At 43.8% G+C, this 14,898-nt stretch overlaps 1 protein-coding gene across 2 annotated transcripts in view; it reads right to left on the bottom strand.

Moving 5' to 3' along the window:
* Nucleotides 1–14,898, bottom strand: part of LMTK2 (lemur tyrosine kinase 2) — a 68,616-nt gene that overhangs the window by 16,085 nt on the left and 37,633 nt on the right. For both annotated transcript variants that reach the window (XM_036239612.1, XM_036239613.1), the window contains exons 7-9: nt 8,249–8,382; nt 2,864–2,948; nt 1,549–1,670 (exon numbers count right to left, since the gene is read on the bottom strand). In XM_036239612.1, coding sequence (XP_036095505.1) covers nt 1,549–1,670; nt 2,864–2,948; nt 8,249–8,382 — 341 coding nt within the window. The remainder of the gene's footprint in view (nt 1–1,548; nt 1,671–2,863; nt 2,949–8,248; nt 8,383–14,898) is intronic.

Raw genomic sequence — 14,898 nt, 5'->3', positions numbered from 1 at the left:
GCCCCCCACTGGGGATCAGGCCCACAACCTGGGCACGTGCCCTGACTGGGAATCGAACCGGTGACCTCTTGGTGTATGGGCTGATGCTCAACCAGTGAGCCACACCAGCCAGGCTACTGGGACAAATTTTGAAAAATCAATAACTGAACTATAAAACTTAATACAGAGATTTAATAGAAGATCAGACACAACTGAAGAGAGAATTTTTTAAAAAAGAGAGAATTAGTGGCTGGAAAATTATCTACAATGTGGCACAAAGCACCAAAGAGATGGAATATAAAAGAGAGATTAAGAGAGAAAGGACAGAGCAAGCAGGCAAAACACATGTCTAATCACCCTTCCAAAAGGAGAGAAAATGGGGCAAAGGCAGTACTGAGCAGAGGCAGTATTTTAAGGTTAAGGGTTGAGAACAACATCAACCTACAGATTAAAGCCAAATATATTCCAAGCAGAAAAACATAGGAAATCCACATCCACATACATCATAGTAAAACTACAAAAAACAAACAAACCCAAAAGATGAAGAGAAGAGTTTAAAAGCTGCCAGAAAGAAAAGTCACATTACCTTCAAAGAGCTTAGGTAGACTTACAGCTGACTTCTCAATAGCAACAATGGAAGCCAGAAGACAGTAGAATGATACCTTCAATATGCTGAGAGAAAATAACTGTCATCAAGTAAAAATATAGTTATAGACTGAGGACAAAAAATTATGTTCAGACCTACAAAATCCTGAGCATCTGTTACCAGCAACCTCACTAAAGGAAATTCTGAAGGACACCCTTCAGGCAAAGGGAGTAATCCCAGATGAAAGGTCTGAGATTTAAAGAAAAAGAAAATTTGGGGAGGAGGGGTTGTTTAGAACCTAAATAAACAGTGATGCTAAAAACCAATATTCTGAAATCCTTATATTGTTCAGAAAGAGGGCCAAGATATGAACTAATATTAGACAAAATTAGTGAAATATGTTATAATTTCTAGGGAAGCCAATAAAAGTACAGGAATAGAGTATATATTTCCCAAACTAAGAGAAAAAAACGTTTACAAAAACAATCCAAAAGAAGGCCAGAGGAGAAAAAGAAATTTTTTTAAAAAGCAGGACAATAGTACAAAAAATATATATAGAGAGATAAATCAAGAAAGCTGTAACCGAAATTGTTAGTCAAAGACTGAGAAACATTTTTCCAACTTCCGTTTAACTGACCTCCTATAAATCACAGTATCACACAACCATCCAAACCCCTTTCTGTGCTTTCATTCACTTCAATATTTATTTATTAAACATGTATTACGTGCTAGGCCCTGGAGTAGGCACAGAAAATGGACTTGGATCCCACTTTTGTGGAGAGTATTGCCATGTGGGTAATAGAGGCAGCATTCGAAAGTCAACCACGTCACTGATGGTGACGACTGCCATGTCGGTACATCGTCTTCCCACCCGCCAGGCACTCTGTCCCTGCATCTGTCCAGGCACTTCCATCCCAGAAAGCCCTCCAGGACAGTTAGGACTGTGCTACGAAGGCCTAGTAGAATGGTAAAGCGATACATACCAAATGTTACTATACTTAGTTTGCTCTGCAGTTAGTATTCTGTCTTGAAAGCTGGTTACTAATTCTGGAGCAGTCCATCGCAGAGGGAGAACTTTTTTATCATCTGTTTCAATATAATCCTCCTGTTTTGTTAGAAAGTACACAGAATTTTGAATTCCATCATACTCAGTGATTTCATTCTCAGAAAACACATACTCAACCCAAAAGAAAGTGAGCATGAAGAGATTTTCTGGGCAGAGGGTGGGTAAGGGTTTCTTTTCTCCGAAGCCTCCTGGGCTTCATGAGCTGGTCTGAGCTACAAAAACTTGCTCAGTCATTCTTCCTGGAAAAGGAAGGCACGAAGTATCTGATGCACAGAACACAGACTCTGAGCGAAACAGCTGGGCTTTACGCTCCCAGTAGGGGAGTGGTTCCGATTAGCAAGGGGGCAGGATTCAGAATCTGACAGATGGGGTCGTAAGTCCACATTCAACCATTTACCAGCTACATGACTCTGGGCAGGAAACAAACACACAGGACCTCTTTCTTTATCTGTAAAATGAGGTGAATACCCCCCTCCCAGGAGAGGATTGAATGAGATAATGCAGGCAAGTACCTCAGAGGGCCTGGTATACAGCAAGCCTGCAGACACTAGGGCTACTATGTAAACAAACGGCCGCATCTTTCGTTACAAAGCACTGTGCATCACATGAACCCAGAGCACGCGCAGGAACTATCCTCCCGCTGCTGCTCAGAAGGAGGTGAGTGCTTATTCAAGGTCTCCCGGCAGCGTGAAGCCAGGGCAGTTGCCTTCTTGCCCCCCATCAGCTACCTCTTTCAGCTGGGCTACAAACACACAGATAAAAACTTCATGTACTTCTTATTTTCTTTGGGGATATATTTATGGCAGAGTTTAAAAATCTAAATCCTAAGCTTATTGAATTTGAGCCAAATTTTTACTGAACATGGAGAAATATGTATGTGACATGTATATTTTATTATACACATGGTAATAATGAAATATATTACGTGTACACTAACATTTATTATACAGCATCAAACCATATCAATTACACTCAGTATAAGTCTTTGTGAACTAAGCATCAGGGAAGCTGTCACCAAACCTTGGGTACAAAGCCACAGATTTAGAAAAACCAAACATCAGACATTGACACCCCCACTAAAATGACTGGAATCAACCTCTCTCGAAAAAGGCAACACAAACAAGATTCTTGCCCCTCTTCCAAAAACAAACTGGCGTTCTGTGACATTACCACCTGAGGACTACGAATGATTAAATCAGACTAAGGAGAGAACCTGTAGACCTTTGGCTTACCTTGTACCTGCTGAATCCTATTCCATAGTCTCCCACTTTCACATTTAAGTCCGAGGTAAGGAAACAATTCCGCAAGGCTAGGTCACTGGAAGCAGAGAGAGTGGAGTGAGCACGAGAGCAAGGAGGATCCATGACCGGAAAACGCAACGGGACACTGTTATGCAAAAGGCTTTCTTGAGGGCTCAGAGCAGTATTTTGAGCTCCTTGCTTAATAATATATGTTTTAAAATTCTTTATTATAGAAAAAAGAATATATATCGTATATTTTTTTAATCCTCACCCGAGGACATTTTTCCATTTTTTGTTCAGGTAGAGTGGGAGGGAGAGAGAGGAAGAGAGAAAGACAGAGAAACATCGACGTGAAAGAGACACATCAAGTGGCTGCCACCCGCACGACCAACCAGGGTCAGGGACAAACTGCAACCGAGGTACGTGCCCTTAGCGGGAACCGAACCCGGGTCTCTGGACCACAGGCCGACACTCTAACCCCTGAGCCAAACTGGCCATATTACTAATGACTTACATAATAGAGATGATCAGATATTTTTGCAAATAACTATGACTGCTAAGGTCAAATACTGACCATGTCTGTACCTGGTTCTGCATTAATACCAGACTTATGGATCATTTCCTAGTATTTTAAGAGGGACCAAGAAAGAATTCTAAAATATTATTGTCTAAATTGTTTGATTTTTTTTCCCCGCTTTGATTAATCCTTACCCAAGGATATTTTTCCATTTATTTTTTTTAGATAGAGTGTAAGGGAGGAAGGGGGACAGAGAGAGAGAAACATTAATGTGAGAGAGACACATCGATTGGTTGCCTCCCACACGACACTGACTGGGGCTGGGGATTGAATACAAGACCCTTTGATCTGTGGGCTGATGCTCTAGGTGATGAGCCAAACCGGCCAAGGCTGTCTAAATATTTTTTACAATAACTTGTACTACTTGAGTAATAGTCTAGGTAAAGATTAATAAATTACAACTTCAAGTCCCCCAAATTTACATTATTAAAAATGTCTGTTTTATAACTCCCTTTTCAAAGAGGTACAGGCCCTTTTCTTTTCTTTTTTCTTTATTAATTTGAGAGAGCGAGAAAGGGAGAGAAAGAGACAGAAACATCGATGAGAGAGAACATCGGCTGGCCACCTCCTGCACGCCCCACACTGGGGATTTGGCCCACAACCTGGGCATGTGCCCTGACCAGGAATCGAAACCAGCGACCTCTTGGTCCATGGGCTGATGCTCAACCACTGAGCCACACCGTCTAGGCTGTGCAGGCCCTTTTCAATACACTCTCATCTCTTCCAAATGATTTGAAAAGAAAAAGTACTTTTCTTTTCTTTTTTTTTAAATCCTCACCGGAGGACATTTTTGCATTTACCTTCAAGCAGAGTAGGAGGGAGAAAGGAAGGGAGAGAGAGAGAAACATCGATGTGAGAAACACCTCAAGTGGTCACCACCCACAGGACCCCAACCAGAGCAGGGGACAAACCACATCCGAGGTACATGCCCTTAGCAGGAACCAAACCCAGGACTCTCTGGTCCACAGGCCGATCGATGCTCTAATCGCTGAGCAAAACCGGCTAGGGTAAAAAGTTACTTTTCTTAAAGGAAATTCCTATATAGACAACAGATTAAAATTTTTTGGCTTTAGTCCTTAGAATTTTTAAAATCATCAATTGGCAAACAAAAAAGACCACTAAATTAAAACAGAAAAGGACACCTAATTTATCATTTTAAATCATACATAAAATTTATCAAAAACTGACTTTCTGTAGTCCAAAATAAAATGTTTGTCTTTATATGCCTACAGAAGACCAAAAATTAATTCTTAAATTCTTACTTTCAAAGATTTTAATTTCCAAAGCTCAGGTCTGAAATATAATTACAAGAATGACGACAGCAGTAACTAACATTGATATAATTCAATGACAACTTGGTACATAACACTAATTCAATTATATAATAATGGCTAATATTTACAAAGCACTTACTTTACACAAGACGTTTCTCTAAGCATTTTACTTGTTGGCTAGCTCATTTACTCGCCACAGCAAATCTCTGAGGTAGGTACTATTATTTCCCCATTTACAGACAGGAAACTGAGGTACTGAGAACTGAAGGAACTTCGTTAGGATCACACAGCTGGGTAGACAGCAGCACCTCACCCTTTCAATATCAGTAACTATCGACAGTACGTCAGCACCAGAGCACTGCATCATGCGTATGGCTGGGCTGCGATAGACACATGATGATCTGAATTTCCCATTAAGTTCCTCTCTACACGTTCTCTGTTTACATGAGGTGATTTCGGCACTCCCTCCAGAAACCCTCAGGCCTGTGGATGTCTGGGGAAAACCTAGGCACCCTGGCTCCACTGTTACAAACAACCGAGAATTTCAGCCTTAGGAACAACTGGCCCTGCTGCTCGGAATGAAGGGAAAGGAGGAGGGAGGCAGCAGACTCCATCTGAGGGCGGAAACGCGAAGTGCTCCAAGGTCGGCAGCTCTACCCCCTGGGCCAATAGCTGCAACTGGACCGCTGAGGGTTGTGCCGACAGAGGCTGTTACCCAGCACGAGGGATGAGCGTGCCTACGCTCTCCATCAGCAGACCCTTCTCGGCCACCCCACACCTCCTCCCGGACACAACTGAAAGGTGGTGCCAGCAGCCCACCCAGGGCTCGTGTGGGTCCTTTCAGGCCTGAGGCCAGCTGCGTCACCTTCAGAGTGCCTGGCACCTCTACTCAGGCCATTCAAGCAACTCCTGGACTGCCCACTTTCTCCCTTCTCTCCTTCCTCATGGTCACTGGAGGTCTTTACATTTCAAATGTGAAGGTCAAGTAAAAGATGGAAGTTATGTGCCAAAGGCCTTGGCTCACACTGTACAAGGATTGCAAAACTCCACTACAGTTCAACTGGTAGTCTCAGGGGAAGGAGAGAGCTTCTCACGACTGGGAACCAGAGGTGAGGAGGGAGAAGACAGTGGTGTGACAATGGGGGATTTCTGCTAACCCTGCTCCCTCCCTCCATCCCAAGCGTCCCAGCCACCGCAGCCAGACCTGGGACTAGTCTCGGCTCCACTACTTAAGAACTGCGTGACTCTGGGCAAGTCACTCACTGTATCAGAGCCTCAGTGTCCTCACAAAAACAACAGGGGTGTCCTGCAAGGGCTAATTCACAAGTTTTTTTATAAGGATAAAATAAAAACACATAAAATGTTTTCAAAATGTTAGAGTGGTATCCAGATTAGAGATGATGATAATATAATTTGATTCAAAATTGGTAAAAATAAATATTCTCTGAAGCCCAAAACATGCAAATGTAAAGATGAGAAAAAAGCAAGGTACAACTTCTTAACAGAGGCAACTCTTGACGTCAATGGCAGGTTCTGGTCAGGAAATACAAACATACCCAGTATATTCTTCCTTCAAGTTGAAAAACAGGTCTGGCGGGGAGGCTGCCAAGCGAGCTAGATCTGAAAGGGTTCGCAGGCTCTGGCTCACTCCCCTCGCCTTGCGGCACCTGCTGTCGCCTCAGCTGCCAGTGACTGCACACGACTCAGCCGTGGAAGTGGGGCTGACGGACGCAGGAACTGGGAGTCTACGGTTCTAAAGAGTCCCCACCCCAATTCCCAAGGAAGCATTACCACTTGTCCTCAACTCCAGACCTGGAGTTTACCCATCTGCAAAAGTGCCCTGTGAACAGTCAACATCACTGCAGCCATTTCCAAAAAATTGAATTCCTGGTAACAAACGGCAAGCAAAGTAACTGGAAGTTATTGACTGTCACAATTGTCCTATGTTTGACTTAAAAAATGCAGGCTACCTAAGACCAAGCGTAGGTCTCTCCTTAAACAATAAGTAAAAGGAAATGTATCAGCGTGTGTTACCAGATCCGTTTCCTAACGCAGCTCACAGCTCTCAGCTGGACATGTGGGCTGTTCTATGTTCAACCAACACAGAAAGTCCAACTTTGAGTCAGCCAATAAATATTCTAAATTCCAACTTTAAAAATGCTCTACCACCTTGGCCGGTGTGGCTCACTTGGTTGGGCGTCATCTTGTGCACCAAAAGGTCACTGGTTTGATTCTGGGTCATGGCACAAGCCCGGGCTATGGGCTCGATCTCCAGCAGGGGTGTGCAGGAGGGACTGATTGATGCTTCACACGTGGATCTCCCCCCTTTCCCTTCCTCTCTCTAAAAACCAATCAAAAGGTTTTATTTAAAAATAGTCATTCTATAAATATATCCCAGTCCAACCTGCCTTTTAAAAAATGTAATATTTCATAAACATTCCTTCATGTCAAAACACACAGGTGTCCCTTTTCAGGTTTCTGGATTATTCAGAGTTAAATGATTTAATTAAACTCAACTTCAGACACACTGCCTAGTCCTGGCCAGTTTGGCTCAGCAGTTAGAGCATCAGCCCACAGACCAAAGAGTCACAGGTTTGATTCCGGTCAAGGGCACATGCTTTGGTCGCAGTTCGATTCCCAGACTCCCAGACTTGGTCAGGGTCATGCGGAAAGCAACCAATCAATGTGTCTCTCTCACATCGATGTTTCTCTCTTTCCCTCCCTCCCTCTCTGAAGATAAACAGAAATGTATCCTTGGATGAAGATTTTAAAAAGAGAGAAGAAAAAAGACACTGTCTGGTTTCCTGGGAGACCTGAGAACTAATTTTAAACATATTTAAAACATAAATCATAGCTCAAAAGGCTAGAGGAGAATAAGCAGAAATCTCCCTTTGAGTTCACAGAACAATATCTCAGGTAGGACTCAAAGCCCTTTGTTGTTTGATTATGAAAATTATACCACTTACCTGAACAAAATACAGCGTGCTCCAAGGAGCTGCGCCTATATGAGTAGGCCCAGAAAGGGTTCGACAGAAACATGTCTACCCACTGATGTGCTGCTCACACAGCCCTGACCTCATACACCCCAACATGGGCAGGACTCTCAGATCCCTGGCCAGAAACAACGCTATGACTTCATGTGAAAGGATGATGTGAGCCTATCAGGCCCTCTCTTCCTCTCCTAGGAAAGTCACATGGGACACACCATCAGACCTAGCAGCTAGAACCAGAGCCTGAGGCTGACATGACAAGGACACGAGAGATGTCAGGAGGTAGACAGGGACTATTTATTCTCAGCACAGAGCAATGTACAACTCTATACATCCTTTGAAACTTGGGAAATAATTACTAGGCCTTAGGCCTAAGACATTCTGTTCCCCAGCGTTGGTTTAAATGAAGCCCAACTCAGCCCTTATGCTGACACCAGGAAGCACAGGGCAGCGTCTACATTCTACACCTGTGTCCTGGAGCTTTGTGGAGGCCCTCTGATACACCGCCCGGCCTCCACCTCCCAGACGGACCCACCTGTGCAGGAAGTGCAGCTTGTGCATGGCGGCCAGCCCCGCGGCGATCTCACACGCCATCCGCTGCAGCAGCATGGTCTGCGAGTCCCCCCGCATGTGCTCGTGCTCGTTGCGCAGGTAAGCTTTCAGATCGCCCTGCAAAGATCAGTCCAGTTTGCTTTCAAAAGCAGGCAACAAATTGGCAACTAAACATGTGCCTTAATTGACATTAGTTATTAAGATTTTTATCAGTTAGTTTAATAAAGAATCTCCAACTGAGTAAGTTTCACATTACAAAATACTTTAACCAAATACTTCAAAGGTATAGAAAACACTATTCCCCTTTTAGGATTGTTCTAATTAAATTAAACAGTAGCTTATCTTTTGTTATATAAACATATATAAAGCAAAACAGTAAAAAAAAAAAAAAAATTGCAATGATGCACAATTTAAATTAAGTGCAGAAGTATAGAAATTTCCAGGTAATTAAGAGATGATAAGAGAGTAAAAGAAATGAAGCCATTTGTACTGCCTTCAGGGATGCGTGGATCATGGAATGAGAGCTACGCCCAGGCTCACGAACGAGGGGTGAGGAGAGAACAGAAGGGAACGCGGAAAGGAGGGATGAGTGTGTGCAGTGCTGGTACCAACTGCCTCGGGTGTCTGCCAGCTTCCCCAGGACCCCGAGCTGTGCAGAGAGCACTGGGAGAAAGAACACTCCAGTCCCTCGAGAAAAATTCATGAAGCTAAGCAGCTTGTTCGCAGGACAGCAGCATGGGCAGGAAGAGGAACAAACTCACGTTTAGACACGGACTACGAGGACATGTAAATACTGAGCTCTCAGGCGCTCACGAGGCTTCCCTGTTACTGTACTTCCTGCTTTGATTCACTCTAATTCAGGACTGCATGTTTGGAGGAACTCACTTTTGAAGAAATAAATCTTCTGCATTCTCTTTATCATGATTAAATGTTTATTGATGTGACTTACTTCCAAACTAAAGCTTTATTTAGAAAGCAAGCCAACAGCTTTCCATTCTCTTTGTATCTGAGTCAAGAAAAGATTCCTGAGGAAGGAAGTTTCCTTGAGCAACTCAAGAATACATTTCTTTTTTTTTTTATCCTCACCCGAGGACATTTTTCCATTTTTTTGTTCAGGTAGAGTGGGAGGGAGAGAGAGGAACAGAGAGAGAGAAACATCGATGTGAAAGGAACACATCGAGTGGCTGCCACCCGCACGACCGACCAGGGCCGGGGACAAACTGCAACCGAGGTACACGCCCTTAGTGGGAACCGAACCCGGGTCTCTCAGGACCGCAGGCCGACGCTCTAACCGCTGAGCCAAACCGGCCAGGGCAAGAATACATTTCTTATACCTGTTACCAAAGGTAGTAAATTTGTACAATTCCTCCCAGAATAAAATTTTAAAACACAGTATCTCTTCAGAAACCCTTTAGTAGTAAACATATTTAATAGTAACTACATCCTCATGTAGCTTCTAGGCCCCCTCCACGAATAGAAATGCCTTCATTCCCAGCTTCAGTGATCTATGGACGACAAGACTGGCACAAATGATCAGTACCACTGGAGTTGTTGAGCAATGCACCAAGCATTGTGCTAGTTTTTACACTTTGACCTCAAAGAACCTTATACTTGGAGACATTGTCCAGATGTGGAACTGAGGCTTAGAGAGGTTAAGAAATTTGCCCAAAGCCACAGAACTAATAATGGTGGGGCTGCACCTCTTTTCAGTTGACCAAGTCATCAACAAAGTTCTATTCGGCGAGAGGGATATAATGAACAAAATAAGCTGATGGGGCGGTGGGAAGAGGTAAACCAGAGAACTTACATGCATATATGCACAACCAATGGACACAGACCACAGGGTGGTGAAGGTGGTGAAGTGGGAGCAGGATGGCAGGTGTCAAGGGGGAAAAAGAAGGAACACTGTAATAAAGTTAATTAATTAATTTTAAAAATTAGTATGCAGATCACATCAATTTATTTGATAAGGATGAATGTATATGATTTAAACTCAAGCCCTGGCCGGTTAGGCTCAGCGGTTAGAGCGTTGGCCTGCGGTCCGGAGAGACCCGGGTTCGGTTCCCGCTAAGGGCATGTACCTCGGTTGCAGTTTGTCCCCGGCCCTGGTTGGGTCATGCGGGTGGCAGCCACTCAATGTGTCCCTTTCATATTGATGTTTATCTCTCTCTCTCCCTCCCTCCCATTCTATCTGAACAAAAAATGGAAAAATGTCCTCAGGTGAGGATAAAATAAATAAATAAAGCCAATCACATGGTCCTGCAGAACTCTCCCAGACTTAACGGAACTTCTCTGCCAGGGAAACAGCTGCTCCCTCAGGGCCGGTGTGTATGCTCACCCACATCTGTTTCTTCCCAATCGTATGGCTTTCTCTTTTTGTTCCCGCTGCGATCACAAGTTGCTCCAGAGAGAAATGGACACCTGTCTTGCTTTTAACAGTGCATGCCCTCTCCACCTGCACCCAGGCTCTCCCCAGCGTGGGAGTGGGGGGAATGAGGCAGATTTGGATGACAAATTAACCCAGAAAAGTTCCAGCAAAAAACTCCAGGCTTACAAGCTATGGGATTTTTTAAATAAGGTAGACCATATGGAAACTAAACACAAAAATAAATGGGTTAATTTATTTGTATTACCAATGAAACAGCAACTTAAATTCATTTGTATAACCCCTTTCCAGAAATATCCATCTGGCTCAGCGGTTAGAGCGTTGGCCTGCGGTCCGGAGAGACCTCACCCAAAAGGATGGTTACGCTGTGCTGTGTCTGGCTAATTCTCAAAGCAAACAAGAGCTGGCAAACCGGGAACAGTTCACGGGTGACTCTGGCCACGAAGGCAGAGGAACGGCAGAGTGGGCGCTGCTATTTTTCAAGGTTATCTAAAGTATATTCATTACCACTCACTGGTCTTAAAATATCTTCTGTCCACAACTGATTCCACTCCCCAAATTCCATTGGAAGACAAATTTAACAGAAGATTTTGCTTTCTAATGCTCACACCGCTAATGTTTCCAGCTTGGCAAAAACTGAAGTCTCTCCCCACAGATCTCTAAGCTGGGTAAGGAGTTACATCAACTATTACTGAGGAGCCGAAGCACTGTTCCACATGGGTGAGACCTGATGAACTGTGCAGGGTCCAGGGTTAGATCTGTGTTCTACAAAGAGCTCTCCATGGAAAAGAAAAATTAGCACCCTACAGTGTGGCTCAGTGGATTGAGCATCGTCCCATGGACTGGGAGGTCCGGGTTCAGTTCCCAGTCAGGGCACACGCCCAGGCTGTGGGCTCAATCCCCAGCGGGGGGCAGCTGATTGATGGTTCTCTCTCACATCGATGTTTCTCTCTCTCTCTATAAAAATAAATGAAAAAAAAAAAAAAAACATTAAAAGAAAAATCAGCATAAAACCTTTAATTACAATAAAAATGTCCATGTTAAGTAAGTACTAAAAATTGATTCATTCTATCCAAAACAAAGCTGTTTTTGATATCTGGTCTGTTTCATTTGTTTTAACCATGTTTAGTGAGTAGACAGGGATTATTGCTTTGGTCCAATATTAAAAAAAAAAAAAAACACTTAAGAACGGCAATGCAGTCTGAAAAAATAGTTTCCTTTAAGTTTTTAAAATGCTTCAGATCCTTCCAAAAGTCCCTAAAAAACTTGGAAATACAAATTTATGACACTAGATGGCAGCAAAGCGCTATACTAAGAACTCAGATAACAGAACAGCAACTTGGAAAGACTTCTTGGAATGAGTCATTCAACGAGTAACAGACTTTTAAATGGGTTTCTCACAAATATCCTCCTAAATCCCAAACTAAACTGCCATGAGGGTTTTGTCCAGTTTTTATTTTTTATTTTTGCAGGATACTGAGAACAATTAATTAATTTCAATACAATGAAAAAGCCAAACAATTAAATAGCTTTATAAATGAAAATTTATTTAGTTAATAGGATGATGGGGGGTATAATTTTTAAACAAAACTTTTAATGAAAGGATGAATGAGTGACCTAAATAGCCACATGCCCAGCACCGCTGAGGAGATTAAACAACATCACAGCTGCAGCCCCCAGGGACCCCGTCCCTGTTGCTCCAACTTGAGGCTGTTTCTTTCTCTCAAGTTCTGTGCGTCTATTGTTTCTCATCACCACTCAAGCTCCCACCTGTCTTATCCACCCTTACACACCTTCATCTGTTATTCCAGATTAGTCGCTCCCGTGCCTTCCGAGGCGCAACCTCTTGGTGAGCCATCCCTCTCTGTGTCTAATGCTCAAATACCTCTCAGGTAAATCCAACAAAGAACCAAACGCCTCCTCGGCCCCACTCCTCTCTCGCTGCCATCCCATCTCCCTCCCCCCTTCTCGGAAAACCTCCTCAAAAGCCTGGTCTGTCAGGCTGTTCCTCCTCCTCCTCCTCGTCTCCACTCTCTCGAGAATTCTTCGTCCCCGCAATCCACTGCCCCACCCCCACCCCGTGCCCCCAGACTCAGTGGCAGCGGCTCCCAAAGGGCTGTGGCTGACTGCCTCTGCCACCTGCTGGTCACTGGTCCGGTCTCACCAGCCTAACAGAGTGATGGCCCCAGTCTCCTGGCTTTCTTCCTATCCCACTAGCGACTCCTTTCTCCATGCCTCTCCTGGGTCTCCCCCTCAATGATCTGTAAGTGCTGGAACCCCTGGGGCTCAGGTCCTTGGTCCTCATCACTGTGACACTTTCTCGAGGGATTCTATCCACCCCATGGCTTGAAGAAAAAAAATCAAATACACTTCCTGGCCCTAAACCCCTCCATCTCCTGAGCCCTAGAAGCATTTGTCCAACTGCTGACTTGACGCTCTTTCATACATAATCGAAGAGGCAGCTCAAACCTCACACGTCCTGCGTGAAACTCCACCAATCTGCTCCTTAAAAACAGCTCCACTTTCCTAGCAGATCAGACCAAAACCAGACACCACTCTCGAGTTTGCTCTGTCTCTCGTTGCCAATATCCAACCCATCACCAAGTCCCAGGTCGATTTCCCACTAAATTCAGAATCAGACTACCTTTCATGGAATCCACTGTGATCACACAAGTCCCAGGCACCCCCTCTCTTGTGCGAATTACAACAGCTCCCTACATGGCCTTCCTGCCTCCACCCTAAGTAGCCACTGCTTAAAATCACCCTCAGTCCTCCCTGGCATTTTATTTGTTTTGTCTGTCCCTCCCACCATAAATAAGCTACACAGGGTTGGGACTCTGTCTGGTTCTGTGTTCCCAGAACCTATAACAGCAGGAGTTTGGCAAATACAGTCATCCATCTGTATCCACTGGTACCCTACCTGTAGATTCAACCAACCACACGGATCAAAAATATTCAGAACAGAAAGTTACACTGTTGCTGACATGTACTATGTAGTTAGGCCCACAATGGTTGCATCTGAACTGAATATGTAGACTTTTTTCGGTATTATTCCCTAAACCATACTGTATAATAACTATTCACACAGTATTTCCGTGGTATTACGTATTATAAGTAATCTCGGGATGGCTTCAAGTCTACAGGAGAGCCCTGACCAGGGGGCTCAGTGGGTTGGGGCATCATCCTGTGCACCAAAAGGTGCAGGTTCACTCCCCGGTCAGGGTGCATATAGGAGGCAAACAATGAAGGTTTCTCTCACGTCCATGTTTCTCTCTCTCTTTCTCTCCCTTCCTCTCTCTAAAAATCAATAAACATATCCTTGGGTGAGGATTGAAAAGTTTTAAAAAGTATACAGGAGGATGTTCATGAGTTATATGCAAATACTACACCATTATATATAAAGGGTCTTAAGTATCTGTGGATTTTGGTATGGAAGTAACCCCCTGTGGATATTGAGGGACCACAATTGCTTAATGAGTGGCAGAAAAAAGAAACACTGAGAAGTTCTAAAAGATGTCCTCTCGCCCTGGCCGGTTTGGCTCAGTGGTGAGAGCATCGGCCTGCGGTCCAGAGAGACCCGGGTTCGGTTCCCACTAAGGGCACGTACCTTGGTTGCAGTATGTCCCCATCCCCAGGTGGGGTCGTGCGGGTGGCAGCCAGTCGATGTGTCTCTCTCACGTCGATGTTTCTCTCTCTCTCTTCTTCCCTCTCTCCCTCCCACTCTATCTGAAGATGAATGCAAAAATGTCCTCGGATGAGGATAAAAATAAAATAAAAAAAAGATGTCCTCTCAAATTAAAATTGGGACAACCATTTTCCCCAAAGCAGTCCCATCATATTTTAATAATCTAATAATGAATTTAAGAGAAAATCAATAGTTACAAAATTTTACTAGGCTTTATATTTATCATTTCATTACTCTGCACATTAAAGCTAGCCAAAGACAGTTAACATGGAAAGACTTTACTTTAAATAAAATCAAACTGTCTGAAAGTTTTATCTCTTTAACTAGGATATGCAAAAGATTTTACTTTGAGAACCAGGAGTGCAGATTGTTCTAAAACATCCAGAGCACAGTCACCGGGGTCTCAGAATGCACTTCTCCAGAGACACAATATAAAGCAGAGCTGTACAAGAGAAACACAGTGCAAGCCACATCTGTAATTTTAAATTTTCTAGTAGCTTCAAAATCCTAAAGAGAACACAGTTTCCCCTGCATGTTCACCCTGGGCACCAACTCCAGGTGT

Source organism: Molossus molossus, unplaced genomic scaffold (assembly GCF_014108415.1).
Source record: "Molossus molossus isolate mMolMol1 unplaced genomic scaffold, mMolMol1.p scaffold_m16_p_4, whole genome shotgun sequence".
Taxonomy (NCBI): Eukaryota; Metazoa; Chordata; class Mammalia; order Chiroptera; family Molossidae; genus Molossus; species Molossus molossus.
This window is presented reverse-complemented; position numbering and strand designations above follow the sequence as displayed.